At 41.9% G+C, this 15,538-nt stretch overlaps 1 protein-coding gene across 2 annotated transcripts in view; it reads left to right on the plus strand.

Moving 5' to 3' along the window:
• The window catches only part of DCLK2 (doublecortin like kinase 2), a 224,841-nt gene that overhangs the window by 194,945 nt on the left and 14,358 nt on the right, over positions 1-15,538 (plus strand). For both annotated transcript variants that reach the window (XM_069105496.1, XM_069105495.1), the window contains 4 exons: positions 6,320-6,453; positions 8,273-8,350; positions 13,723-13,819; positions 14,288-14,368. In XM_069105496.1, coding sequence (XP_068961597.1) covers positions 6,320-6,453; positions 8,273-8,350; positions 13,723-13,819; positions 14,288-14,368 — 390 coding nt within the window. The remainder of the gene's footprint in view (positions 1-6,319; positions 6,454-8,272; positions 8,351-13,722; positions 13,820-14,287; positions 14,369-15,538) is intronic.

Below are 15,538 nucleotides of genomic sequence, written 5' to 3' on the forward strand. Positions count from 1 at the left end.
TATTTGCCTTCAGTGTGAGATAGATGCCAGCAAACTGCAGCTACCTGTAAGGACGTAGGAATGACCACGTAATGCAAGTTAGCATCTGTGGTGAGCTAATAATAGCAACTTCATGTTTCTATGACACAAAGAGGTTTACAAAGTGTTTTACATACATTATGTACTAATGTATGTAAATCATGTACTATCACTGGTGTCAAGATGCCCTAGCATTAGGTTGATATGACAATTTAGATTTCCAAGAGAGACATAGGTGTCAAAAATCTCCTCTTAGCAAAGAAAGCTTAAATAGATCATTCTGCAGATACAAGATTACTCACTGTCATTGGCACCAGACTCAGGTGGGAAAGTGTCTCGCAATATTGAGAATAAATGCAAATAGTGACTGTAAGTTTCTTCCTGTTTCTAAAAAGTAATTCCTTTCTTTGCTATCAGATCATTCAACCATCTGATTTGCATCCTTTTCCCCAGTAGCCCGGCTGTAATTTATCCACTCTGCCTGGAAAGATAGATGGGCAGTCATGCCAAGGAGCACAGGGCTTGCCGTTAATGCCATGAGTTACAGTACAGCAGTGCCCTGCTGGAGTTTACTGGGGCAGACCAGTGATAAATTCAGCTTTTCTGAGAGATCCTGGGATTGAGGAGGGAAGAGGGCTCCACACATTCACAGGACCATCTAAATCATGCTGCAACACTTTACTAGGAGAACAAAGCAGAGCTTTTTTTGCATATGGAAGCTGATAGTTAAACGTCCTTTTTTGAATCACGTTGACACATTGAGCAGAAAGAACTATCTGATATCTGAAGTTCCTAACCTAGCAGGGGAGGAGCAGGCCTTTAACCCTGAGGCTCAGAGCCATAACTAGCAGTTTGGGCACTTGGGGCAATTCGGTTTGGGCAGGGACTTCAGGCAGTTCTGGAGGCCACTACTGGTTACCTGCAGAGTAACCAAGATGAAGTAGTCGCGTCTTCTCTAAGTAATAGCTAACCAAGTGCTAGGATATAAGAAATTCAGGTACTGTCAGTGCTTGCTAAACCCAGATGCTCTGGGATAAAGCCCCTGTCATTCATCCTACTTACAGTTCTTCCTCAGTTTTCTTGTATGGGCAAAGTCAGTATTCCATTGGATGACAGGGGCACAAGACTGAGGTTTGTCCACTTCTCTTCTATGGCAAGCTGAGATAATTACAATGACATTAATTAAGTAATCAGTGGTAAACAGTAATTTAATATGTGGGGCTTTTTTTTTTTTTTGGTGGAGGAGTCATCATACTTTCCACCAGTTCAAGAACTGATAGTTTTTAGAGTTAATCCAACCCCTTCATATTCCAAATGAGGAAACTGAGGCTCAGAAAAGTTAGGTGACCTTCCTAAATTTATTCAGGTAATAAGGAACAGAGTTGGTATTTATATTTGAACCTCTACCTCTGACTCTTTTGCTGTCTAAAGAATATCTCAAAAGCATTTTTTTCTGGCTAAGATTTATTATTTGCTGTATGTATTAATTGTATACTAGTGGTGAAAGATAAAGGAGAGCATGTTTTTGGCATGTCTGCCTCACAGACATTGTCCATTCAGCACTCAGTGAAATAATGCCACTTACCTCACTGTAGTGCTCACGTATCTGACTCCAAATTCTAGGGGGGGGAAATGTTGGACCTCTGGGCTTCTCATTCTCCAAGTGAAGCCTTGGAGAGGGCCCCAGGCATGTCTAACTTGAAATTCCTCAAGCAAACATTGCTTTTCTGAAAATGTGTGTAATAAGTATTTGTTTTAGCCTCATGATTCACTCAGTTGGCAAATGATACTAATAATGTACTCACTGATGCAAATTACTCAGGGGAAATTTGTTCCTAAACTGTGGGTTATGATAAATACTCTATAAATTACAGTTGTAATTCTACATGTAATATTTTCTCTTTAATATTTACATTAAACATTATGAATGAAAACCCACCCTTTAGATGTGTCTAGAATGAATGCAAATCTGGTTCCTATTACTTTATGTAAAATGTTGATTGCCTTTAAATATGATCCTGTTCAGTTCTGGGCAGATTCAGGATTATTTAGGAGAGAAAAATACCCATTATTATTCTTTGGTCATCTTAAGGCATAAAAATGTGGTTTCTTTGTGGGTGTGTATAGGTACATGTTTAACACAAAAGGAGAAACAGAACAAAAATTTAATTTAATTTATGGTTATTAAATTAATAACCTAGAAAAGTCCTATGATTGTTAAAAGAGGACATGATAGGAAAAACAATTTTGATTTCAAACTTTTAAGAAATAATGGAGATTTTAGAAGAGAAAAATTAAACTTCTTGATGGAAATGATTAAGGGAGATATAAATTCCCATTATGTTAGCAATCAGATGATACTCCATTCCCAGACTGAAACTCAGGAAGACTTGAGTCCAAGTGGACTTGAGTTCAAATCCAGCTTCAGACACCCACTAGCTTTGTAGTCCTGAACTGCTTTTTTCATGTGTACATGAATGCATGTCTATGTATATATATACACCATAGTTGACTAGAAGGTAGTTCGGAAAGCAGGCACTAACTGTTGGATCAATGAAGAAAGGCTTCATTTAGAAGATAGAACCCAAGCTATATTTTAAAAGAAGAAGATGTCACCTAGGTATTGGAGAGAGTAGAGGGCCTGGAGTCAGGAAGACTCATCTTCCTGATTTCAAATCTGACCTCAGACACTTACTAGCTGTGTGACCCTGGGCAAGTCTCTTCACCCTGTTTACCTCAGTTTCCTCATCTGTAAAATGAGCCAGAGAAGAAAAAGACAAACCCCTGCAATATCTTTCCCAAGGAAACCCCAAATTGGGTCATGAAGAGTCATACTCAGCTGAACAAAGGAGAGAGAGTACATTTTAGTCAGTGTAAAGCCACAAAAGTAGTCTGTCATGGACGTAGAACAGAGAGAAAGCCAAACTGGCTGGTTCAAAGAGTGTCATAGGGGAAGCTGAGTCCTTCTCCAAAACCTCCTCTCCCACACAACCACTGCCCTCTCCAAAGGTGGTATATGTTTTTTAACCTTATGACTACTTTTTTTCAAAAAAAGTAATAATGCATATATTCCTTTTTATTAGCCACAAAAATTCAAGTTTGTTTGTTCCTTGAACATCAAGAATACAATTCTGTTGAGCTCATTCTATCGCTCAGGGCAGGTTTGTAAGTACAAGTCACCAGCTGGCATTTGTGACCATTCTAGTTAGAGACTGGCTGCTACCTTTCCAACCTCTCCTTCTTGAGAACACTCCTTTTATTCCATGTGAATGATGTGATTTCTGATGGTGATCATGATGATGATGACCCATTGTACATTATCTCATTTGATCCCTGCAAAAACCATGCAGAGGTACATTTTATTATCCCTATTTTACAAGTAATTGACTTGCCCATGGTCACACAACTTTCTGGCTTGAGGTCTAGTATTCTATCTCCTACATAGGTCTAGCTCCATTGTATAGTTTCTTAAACTAATACTCAGGTCAAGTGCTTTGTGCAGGGTCACACAGCTGAGGTGGGATTCAAATCCAGTGGCTCCCAGTAGGCAGCCTGACAGTGGTGAGCTGGCCCAGCCTGGAAACAAAAGTACGTAAAAGCTTCTGTACTGATCAGCCATGGGATTGGGCCAAGTGGCTGCTGTACCTCCAGCCTCCTTAAAAAAAAAAAGTGAAGGGGTTAGACTAGGTAGCCTTGGTCTCTTCCAGCTTTCAGTCTATGAACCTTTGATCCTGTCTCTTCCTGGAAAAAGGAACAACTTTAAATGCACTAGGAGAACTCCCTTTATTTTATTTATTATTATTTTGATGATACTTTTTGGTAGTTGGGGGTAAGTGACTTGCCCAGGGTCACACAGCTAGGAAGTATCTGGGTCTGGATTTAAACTTGGATCTTCTTGGCTCTAGGCTCTGGTGCTCTATCCACTATGTCACCTAGCTGGCCCATGGTAATAATAGCTTGCATTAGAAGTTAAAAAATAAAGATAATTTCCCACCCCTCCACCCAAGTATGTGATCTTTCCGAAAACTGAATCAAGATTTAAGAATCCCTGTCCTAGCTTCTCTTTCTAAGTATTTTCGTACATGTAAGCTGCTTGAGGTTAAGAAATCAGGAATTCTGTTCAAGTCACCAGATGCTAATTAAGCTCCCATTGTGTGAAGGCCTGCTGATCCCTTTTCCAGGCTTTTAAGGACCCCACCATTGGTGTTGCCCTGATTTACCCAACTCTCACCTGTGGCTCCAAGAAACTTTGGCATGCATAGTGACCATGCCCAGTAAACTGTCTTGGCAGATGGGCTAAACCAGGAGAGTGTGACTCAAGCATGTGAATACTTCCCCTGGTGGAATGGGTGGATGAAACAATTTATTCCCATGGCCATGATGGCAGTTGAAGGAGGGGCTGTGGAGTGCTTAGAGCTGGGTTAGACATCAAAGATGTCAAGGTCATCTAACTGTATTGGGATATCTCCATGGCCATCTCCAGTCATCTTGACTTTGGTCCTGCCAATGGACTTTGATGACTTGGGAAGAGAGAGTGAGGCTGCTGACTTTGCACAATGCTGCCTCACTTAAATCCAATTTACAAGCAAGTCAAGACATAGCCCGTGATATTATTGGTCCCCTTTGAAAGGAAGGGCAAACAACAGCGTTACTAAGGACTGGGTGGATAAAGGGATAAAATGCCCTCATAGGGCTCCTATAGGATGTTGGGCCTTGGAGCTGGAAGATTATCTAATCCAACCTCCCATTTTATAGATGAGAAAATGGAGGTTAGGAAACAGAAGCAAGGTGTCCAAGGTCACACACACATAATCCTAAGTAGCAGAGTCATGAAAACTGAGGCCTTCTGATGCCAGCCCCTTTTCTATTGTGCCATACTGTCCCCCAGTCTAATTGGAGAGAATATGGCATGTTTGATTCATCTCCATACACCTCACAGTGCCTAGAAGAAGCTTCATAATGCTAAGTGTGTGGTACATCTTTGAAAAATGTGTATATGTCATAACTAGGGGGTATGCATTTAAGATTCAAATATATTGTATGACTCGTCCAAAAATTTGACCGACAGAAGTAAGACCAGCTCCCTTTTCCTCCACTCCCTTCCTGCCCCAGCCCAGCCTGGAACCTGTACTGAGGGTTAACTTTTGATGAAATTAGGTAGGTAAAATTTCACTGAGGCACTTTTCTATTTTATTATTCTCTTTCTGTTGCCAATTCCCTAACCCCTCCTCACATGGCATCTGCACATCTTCTATGCTGTTGTCATTACACAGAGGGTCCCAGGCAAGGACCTGGACCTGCCCTCCCTGGTCAAGATCTCATGCTGTCTCCTGGCTGCCATATTCTTACCCTGAGCCTCCTTGAAATTGACCTCTTCTTTACCTTATCTCCTTAGGGCCAGACTTCCTGTGCTTTCCTAGGAGCTAGTCATCTAATCTGATAAACTACATTTTTTGCTAAGGGAAGGGAGAACATTCTGAGGAGTACCAATTGGCCCATCTTTCTACCAGACTATTGTTTTATAACCCAAAGGTTATATGATGAAAAATTCAAGATAGGAAATAGGAAGAACAGCACCATGGCAGGTCCCTGGGGGAGTGATTTCTGGGAGATTTATGGTTTCATGGCACCCCATCAGGCACATTCCCATGGCTTACATTTACATAGTTCAATAGATACAAAGTACTTTGTCTCATTTGGTCCTCACTGCAACTAGAGGACAATGTAAATAGTATTCCCGTTTCACAGATGAGGAAAATGAGGCCTAGAGTGGGTAGGCAAGTTGCCTAAAGTAAAAATAGCTGGTGGATGTGTAATAGCACAGAGCTCTGCCTACTGTTGGGGCTTGTTTTGGGTAGAGTGTGAGTGAGATGGTTCCGCAAATGTAAAATATCCCCCTGCCTCTACCCCTGAAGGCATTATAGTAAAGAACACTAGGTTTAGAATCAGAAAACTCAGGGTTACAGCCCAGCTTTGCCATATACTGTGTGTTTACCTCTCTGGCCTTCACTTTCCTCATCAATAAAATGGGCATAGTAGTTAGACTCAGCCCTGGGGGACCTTCTAGGTCCAAATCCATGATCCTGTTATAATCACAGTCTTTTCAAGACAAAGTTTAAGAACATGAAAATAACACTTGTCTCACCAGAAAAAGGAATTTAGGCAAGTTTCTCTCTCCTGATTTGTTTATATAAAGAAAAACACACACCTATCTCCCCCACTTCTCTCTGCTTTCTTCCCCTGTGCAGTAATGGAGAAAATGTCTTTTCCTAATTATTGATCGACTTCTCTTGTCTATTAGGTGTGTGAATATCCAGATGGAACCAAATCTTTGAAACTGGGAGATTTTGGGCTGGCTACTGTGGTTGAAGGGCCTTTATATACTGTCTGTGGCACACCCACTTACGTGGCTCCAGAAATAATTGCTGAGACTGGGTAAGAGTCCTCTGGATTTGGGTCTTTGTTTTAGTGCTGAGTGAAATGATAACTCTTGCATGCTGATCATGTAATCTTGGCACATCCCCACTTCTGGCATGGAAGCCTCTCCGTTGTGCCAGGGAGTTTATGGAAGAATACCCTTTCCCATGTGGACCCTCTTCCTTGGATCCTGGAGTTCTGATTGTGATTGTATTTCAGACCTTGTGTGGTATTGTGCAATTTCTTCCCTTTTTTCCCTTTTCCTTTCTCTCTCTTTGCCCTTAAAATGAAGGCATTACAAAGCATACATTGAAATAAGCATCTAGGTTTGGGTTTTAAAGGATCAGATTATCCAAAAAAAATATAAGAGAATAATCAAAATATCTTTACCTCTGTGTATGTAACCATACATACACCAGGGCAGAAATGAGAACTGAGATGTGTGTGTGTGTGTGTGTGGTGGGGGTAAGGAGGACAGATTCCAGGTGTAGAATGTGGCTTACACAGTCAGGCTTGGCTGCCTGGTCATTTAATTCTGTTTAGCCTTGTTTTGGGGGGGTTCTGTTGACAGAAAGAAGTGTTTGGTGTGGGGTATCAGGGTACGATTGCGACGTTTTTAAAAAGGAAGGGTACCAGTAAGAACAACTACAACAAATGTTAATTTCTTTGGGGAAAAGGCCTCACCACCTGAGAGGTTCACGTTTCTAGCAACTGGAGAAGTTTGGAGCTCCAGCCCATCAGTGACCTTGTCTGTCACCAGAGGAACAGTCGGGCCCAGTCTGGAGAGCCTCAGAGCCGAGGCTTGACCTCCCAGGGGTTGGCGCTTTGTTCTTGCTTTCGCCTAAGGAGCTCCGGGAGATGGTTGGCTAAGGCTTGAAAGCCTTGCGGTTTTTGTTGCAGAGGAAGTAGCTACACCATTGAAATGACACTCTGGACACTCTGAGGTCACGTGTCTCTCTATAAATGTGTGTATTTGGGTATGTACAGAATTGTACATATGGGAGGAGAGAGACAAGGGAACTGCCATGCTTCTCTGGGAGGTTGCTAGTATCCTTGGCAAGTGGTGACCCTGGGCAGGGGGAACATTAAATGACAGAAAACAGGAACGTTCTGCCATCACTTCTTGCCCTTTCCTTGTGTACAGCTGACGGGAAGAAAAAGCAATTCTATCCAAACCAGGCGCTGAAGGCTTGTGGCCTTAGCTCATCCACATGATTTCTCAGTCACCTGTAAGGGGGTGGGGTGTGGAAGGTGCAGCATGTCCTCTGCCATTCTTCACTCTAGAAGGTTCCCCCAGATCCCATACACACACATTCCTAGTCGTCCTTGTCACAGGTGAGTGAAGGCAGGCCTCTCTTCTGCTTTGGTACAGTTCAGTTTAATAAGCATTTATTAATCACTGATGAGACACTGTTCTAGCCTTTGGGGAGCCAAAGATAAAAGGAGAGAGAGTGTCTGCCTTCAAAGAGCGTACATTCTATTTAATGTATGAACTCCATGTTGCAAAGGATTCCTTCCAAAGGTCTACCCAAAACAAAAGCAGAGGTAAAGATGTAGGGTTATATATACATGATAACCTTGGTTATCATGGACCTTTCACATACACCTGGGAGACTTGGGTTTGTAGGCTTTGGATTCCAAATAGTGTAGAATGAGGTTCTGACTTGGGAAGAAAGTAGTATTCTCCTTTAAGGGGCCCTGGTGGGGCATACTTCTCATGAAATGATTGATATACATTGGAGGGTCTCTTGAATACCAAAGCTGGTGCTATGTGTGGTAGGTTCTTGAGTCTGACTTAAGTAACACTTTCTTCTCCTCCCCCACTTGTTTTTTCTAGCTATGGCCTGAAGGTGGACATCTGGGCAGCAGGTGTAATCACATACATCCTCCTCTGTGGATTCCCACCATTCCGCAGGTCAGTCTCTGGGCTCTGTGATCTGGAGCCAAGGCTGGGGCCAAGGCTGCCTGTAGAGGGAGACAGACAAATGTTAAGTGGCTAAGTTTTCCCTTTCCACTTAGTATCTGCAAATTTTGAAGTAGATAGCTGTCTTCTTTTAAGTACGATATTTTTAAAATCTTCATTCTTATCAAAATAAAACTTTTTTTCCCCTAATTTTTCAATTTTGTTGTTATTTGGTCGCTTTTCAGACATAACCAATTCTACATGACCCCATTTAGGGTTTTCTTGGCAGAGATACTGGAATGGCTTGCTTTTTCCTTCTCCAGCTCATTCTACAGATGAGGAAACAAACAGGGCTAAATGACTTGCCCAGGGTCACACAGCGAATAAGTGTCTAAGGTTGGATTTGAACTTTGTAAGATGAGTCTTCCTGACTCCAGGCCCGTCACTCTGTCCAATGTGCCACCTAGCTATTTTTCTTAAACCTCTACAAAGCTGGAACACCTGTCCCTAGAAGCGCTGTCAGTTCTTTGTGTGTACAGGTGGCCTATCGTCATCAATATTATCAATAATCAGCAATTATTAAGCACCTGTATTCTAGCCACTATGCGGGAAGCCCTAGGGATACAAAAAGGCAAAAACATGTTCCCTTCTAATGGGAAGAGGGGAAAAGGAGACACATAAATACACATACACACATACACATATACGCATATACATACATATATGTAAATATAAGCACAATGTAATGGGAGGATCACAGTGGTACAGTTTTCCTGTGTTGCTGCAGAACTATAGATTCTTATACACTATTCTTTTAGGTCTAGAAGAGACCGCTCATCCAAACCTCCCATTTTTCAGAAGTCACCGTCCAAGGTCACATAGGTCGTAAGGGGCAGAGCTAGGATTTAAAGCCAGATCCTCTTAGACCTTGTCCTGGACTCTTTGTCGTGGGCTGTTTCCTCCCAGCCCTGATTGGTTACTAATGAGGGTTTGTGAAATAAAGAAGACATACAGAGTATGTGAGGCAGATGTGGGTCAGAGACTTGGGGCGTTCTGGGGATCACATAGGGAAGGACCTTAGGGATTATCTCCCCCATCTCACAGATAAGGGAAAGTCAGATTCGGAGGCGAGACAAGACTTAACCCCTGCTCAGACACTTGACCCAGCTCACCTGGTTTGCACTCTACCAGGTTATCTGTGTGTGTATGGGGGGGGAGGGGTGTGGAAGGGAAAGGGGGTGATCATATGCATTTATATGGCACCTACTGTGTACAAAGTGGCTATTTATTTTTTTCTTTAAAAACAAAAATGAAAGCTCACTGTTTAAGCTGTGAGCTTTCAAACAGTCACCACAGAGATGCCCTTCTGGGTTAATCTGCTGTGTAATATTTGGGCAAGCTCATTAGAAATCAGAGGCAGTGGTTGTTTTGTATTGGTCATTGTATTCATCATTTATGACCTGTGTGACCTGGGCCAACAGCTTTCTTTCCCTGGGCTTCCTTTTCCTCATCTATAAAAGCAGGGGGTCGAACTAGATGACCTCTGAGGTCACTTCTGGTTCTAAATTAAGAGCCGAGGATACGTTTACAAATAAATATGTCCACACCTCCCTCTAGTGTTTTCAAAAGTCAAGTGCAGCCCCTGGCAGTTTTTTAAAGCAAAAAATTGTGTGTATGTGTGTATACACATGTAAATATATACATACACATATACATTCATTCATTCATTTATGTATTTATTTATTGGCTTGAACTACTTTGTCATTTTCTGCTCCCCTTCAGTCTTCAGAAAATGGATCTTTGTTCTTCCAGTCAGATAAACTGCGTAAGGCTGCATTGAGCTAGGGGGTCTTAAGATCGGTTTGGTCGGTCAGGTTCTATTGTTTCACTAGGTCAGGTTACTGTTCTCTCACATATTGGATGCCGTGTCCTGAACAGACACACACTTCCTTTTTGGAGACACATGTACCTCTTGACATGGCATCTGTGAGAAAGTCAGAACAAAATCTGAATTAGTCATTTTAACTGGAGTATTTGTGGAGACGTCCAGTTCCTCCTTTGACATCAGACTCTAGCAAAAGGGACATGACGTGATCCTAATGTGGAGGTATCTGTGTTCTTAGATTATAGGGCAATTCTGGACAGATTATATGACTATCATCATAGGACTTTCTAGGACTAAAAGAGGAAAAGGTTGTTTTAAATAATAGAAAAGTAATTTATAGCAATATTTTATGTTTGCAGAGCACTTTGTTCACAACAATCTTGTGAGGCCCATAGTCTTAGTAACTCAGTTGGGAACTGTTAGAATTGACACTCAGGGAGGTTAAGGGCCGTGTACAGGCTCACCCAGCCTGAGGTATTAGGGCTGGGACCTGACACCCTGCCGTTATGAATTTAAGACCCCTTTCCTCTCTGCAAGAGTAAAAACTATTGTCTCTTTCAGACTAAGAATTTCATAGCTCCTTTGCTGTTTACATTGACAATTTTGGCTCAGGATCGTTTAACATGCCTCATATCATTAATCCAGAGCTGTAGTTTCTGCTTTCATAATCTAACCTCTTTCTTTTTTTCCCTCTATAATCCTTGGAGCTTTTTTGATTTTCTGTTAACATTCTTCAGTCAAGGTCTTTTTCAGCCCTTTTATTTCCTCTTAGCACCCTATCCTTTTCGGTTCATTCCTAGTAAATCAGAAGCAACCAGAAGCACAGCTACAGCCCAAGCTGCTCTTTCTTGGGGACTCAGGATTTTTCCCTTTTAGATCCGGCTATAGGGATCATCCTGTCCAGCTTTTCCTCATTCCACTTATCCAGATGTATTATTAGCCTTGTTACTTTTTTACTTTGTGTTAGTCTTGTACTTTGTACTTTCTGTTCCAAAATTCCGTAAATGCAATGTGCTTTCACAAAACCATTTTGATAACTTACCATTTTGTTAAAAAAAATTGCCTAATTTTTTAGGGTATCTTTTAATAGCCTTTTTGACATTATTAGCTAAAAAGAAAGACAGTTGTTGTCCTCAAGGGGTTTACATTTTAACGGGAGAAGACAGTACACAAGTGGGAGCTGAAGGGAGAGGCAGAGAAAGAAAGTACCTGAATACATAGCGTTGAAGCCCATAAAGTAAGAAGCATAACAGATAGAAGTTGACTGGCTCGCATCCTTCCCCAAAGGGGAGGGAAAGGGAGGTGCTGGGCAGGGGAAGAATGGGGCTGTTCCAGGGTCAGAAGGCCACTGGCCACCTTGTGTGTTCCAGGGAGCTGAGGGATGTTCCAGGGTGAGATCGCAGCTGAGGCTTAGGTTGAAATCTGGAAAGTCAGAGGCACAGCAGACCTAAGGAACCTTCTTGCCCTGTCTGGTTATTTCTGGCTCCCAAGCTCTTTTTGAAATTAACTTTCTGTATCAGATGGCAGGCAATGTGGCATAGAGGACTCAGGAAACCTGGCTTGTTATTTGCTACCCACATGACCGTGGGAATGTCATTTTATTTTGCTGAGGCTTAATTTTCTCATCTCTAAATTAAGGAATGAGACTAAAGAACTTTTAAGGTCCCTTCCTGCTTTGGATCCTATGTAGTTATAGCTGTATTTAATGACAAGTGATCCACCATCTTGTATAACCAAAGGTAGAGAGGTTACCACATCACCACAGAGCTCTGGTCTTTGGCTTTCAGATGCTAAATTAGCTCTACCTACCCCTGAATAAACAGAGACTTGCTGACAGTGTCTGCTCGGTTGAAGGAGAGGTGGTAGGACCATCCACTTTGGCCTACTTTGAGCAATTCAGTGGGTTTTTGGAGAAAATCTTAAGAGGAATAGCTAAAGAGTTTCAATGCAGTTCCATCCCTACAACTGGATCTTGATCTGAAACAGTCCCTCCACCCCACCCCTTTTGGAGGGAAAATACCATACAATAGAGGTATTGATAGAGTAACTATTGACAGTTGGTTACCGAAGGGCACATTTCTGTGTGAGGTTAGGAGTGTCTTTGCTTAGTCTTTGCTTTTTTCCCTGCAATATTTTAGAAATTTCCTCTTAAATGGAATCAAATTGACTAATGCTTGTGAAACATCCTCTGTTGGATCAGTTATATTTGAGCCCACTATAGTCAAGGATTGAAGGAGTGAGGGAGAAGGGGAGGATTCTTAGGCACAGCTGGGTGAAGGGAAGAATACCCAAGTCTTTAAGAGTGATGAGCTTGCATTCCTACCTTTGCAGTAAATGACCACCATGGCTGGCTGTTTACTCTTCCCATGTGGCTTGTTTGTGCTAAAGATTATTTAGGCACCTTAGGTTCTACCCCTCTCCCTCCTTCCTCCTCCTTGTCCATCTTTCTTAAAAAGATGGGCAAAGGAAGGCTTCGCAGTTGGACTGCCTCACACTCACCATTTGGCCAAGTTACCACTCTATGCCTCAGTTTCCTCATCTGTAAAATGAAGATAATCATAGCACCTACCTCCTTCAGGTCGTGAGGATTGAATGTGAAAACACATGTGAAGCATTTTGCCAACTTTAAAGCTCTATATAAATGCTAGTGATTACCACTACTATCATTTTTAGTAAAATGGTAGGTTGGAGTTAAGGGAGGTTGATATTCTTTGCTAAAATTGGATGTTATTCCTCTTTGTTATCTCTGTTCCCTGGTTCTGTGGTTAATCCTATAAGAAAATGAGAAGACATGTGGTGACATGAGGAGAGTGCTGGGCGATGCTAGTCAGAAAAACTGAAGTTCAAAGCTGGGCCCCCTCTGATCCTTGTAACCATGTGAATTTAGGAGCCACTATTCAAGACTGCTCTACTTTGTTATAGACTGGGAACTGGAGAATAGAGCTGTCTGCATACACACAAACACATACACATGCATGTATATAAATATGTGTGTATACATTTGACCTGTATGCTTTGCTTGTATATATATACATATATGTATGTATGTGTATTTAAAATTAAAAAAAAACCAACAACCTGTATGTTTTGCTTACAGCCTGATGGTCCCTAACCTTTATTCAAGAAATAAATCTTCTGGGGTGGTTAGGTGGCACAGTGAATAGAGCAACTGGCCCTGGAGTCAGGAGGACCTGAGTTCAAATGTGACCTCAGACACAACACAAAAACACTAGCTGTGTAACCTTGGGCAAGTCATTTAACCCCAACTGCCCTGCCTTCCTCCCTCCAAAAAAAGCAAAAAAATAGAGAGAAATAAATCTTTTTTCACTTACAAAAAAAAGGAAGCACAAAATTATAGGCACTTTAATAAATCTATTTCAGCAGCAGGAATCCCTACATCATGTATACGGTACTTGAGGAGCACAGTTCCCTTTTTTTACCCTCCCTTGCCATCCAATCTTCTAACTTCTCAATTATATTCTTTGTAAAATTGTCTTAGTGAGAATAACCTTCAAGAAGACCTCTTTGATCAGATCCTTGCTGGAAAGCTGGAGTTTCCTGCCCCCTACTGGGATAATATCACTGACTCGGCAAAGGTAAGCCTGTCTCCCAACACTTTCTTTTACTGATACTTGGTGAGACTGGGAAAGGGGACATTTGGCATCCAACCCTCTGGCTGAGTGTTGTCTATGGTGACCAAGCTCATCAACTTCAGCCTTTGAGCAGCCCACCTAGAATGTAAACCCTAGCTCTGGAGTCATGTACTGGAAGGTAGACATATGCAAGGATGGGCTGTAAGCCATACTTGGCCTCAGATGGATCACACCACAGCGTTCACTGTTCTTCAGATTCCTTTGATCACAACATCCTAGTTGGAGTCTTTAGACCCACCTCTGAGAACTGGCCTGACCATCTGAAAGACACCCATCCTGCATCACCATTCTTCCAGGGGAATATCAGGAAAGGGTCAGTGATGGTGGCCTTCAGACAGGTGGAACACAGCCACCCTCCTGCCATCAGACCATTTCTCCTTCCCTTGCTCTTTGCTCTTTATTTCTTCACAGGAATTAATCAGCCAAATGTTACAAGTCAATGTGGAAGCTCGATGTACAGCAGGACAGATCCTGAGTCATCCCTGGGTATCAGTAAGTACCTTCTTTTTCTTCTCTAAATAGTTGCCTACCTTCCTATCACCATGTTGCCTCTGTCCTCACCATAGTTTAATAATGGGTAGAGTTGTGCATTTAACTTTAGTGGTCAAGAATGAACCCATATTTTCTCATGTCCAAACTTGGACACTCTGTGTTCTCTCAGCATTCATCATGCCATCCCATGAGGGTAAAGAGGTGGCAAACTAGGCTCTGTTAGCCATGGTAGCTGTAGGCAAAGTCACTTCATCTCTGCAAGCTTCAGTTTCCTTCTCTGTATAAAAAGAGATTCCTTCCTCTCCTGTCCATATAGTTCTCTTGAAGTCTGAGATAGTGTAAATATCTACTATTACTATCTACTTCAAATGGTTCCATGGTTGTGAGGACCAGATAAGATAATGTATGTAAAGCAATCTGTAAACCTTAAAGCTTTTTAGAAATGTGACCTGCTATAGAGTGAGCAAATACCTTAAGGATACCTCTGCTTAGGAGAGGCCTTAGATTAGGGGTTCTTAACTTTTTTTGTATATTGCCTGTGTTTTACCTTTGGGCAGTCTGGTGAGATTCTGGTACCCTTCTTCAAAGAATTTTTTAAATAATTGAAAGAAATGCTAAATTCTATTTAGAGTCTATTGAAAATAAAGATTTTTTTCCCCCTCATACAAATTCATAGACCCCCTGAAGCCCATCCATGGACAATGGATTTGTCATTAATGACCCTCAGCCTTGTTAGAGGTTAAGGGGCTCTTTCTTCCCATGGATGATCTCATGGTCTGACCAAGGATGTTCTAAAGAACCATTTCCATTGGTGCCTGGATGACATGGACAACACTTCTCACATCTGGGGGGATTTGCAGGGAATCTCAATCAACTGATGGGCCATGTGATCATTTACATTTCCCTCATGTCCAGAGTAGGTAGAACTGAAGCCACCATGTTAGCGGCACTGCTCTGTTATGCCAACATGTTTGGCTTGTGTCTGGTCTTGTCACCCTGGATATTTAGCAATTCTGAGGCTCCTCACCTGAATTGGCAGTGATGAATAAATAATTAAGTAAATTGTCAATTAAAATGATAAAACAATTTATCATTCTCAGTGCTGTGTGCTTGTAAGGGGGGAGTATAATATAATAGATGCTTAGTTGGCTTATAAATACAAGGTGGGGG

The sequence above is a fragment of the Petaurus breviceps genome, unplaced genomic scaffold (genome assembly GCF_028583685.1).
Source record: "Petaurus breviceps papuanus isolate PSGF00001 unplaced genomic scaffold, PetGlider_PUasm1.0 76, whole genome shotgun sequence".
Lineage (NCBI taxonomy): Eukaryota > Metazoa > Chordata > Mammalia > Diprotodontia > Petauridae > Petaurus > Petaurus breviceps.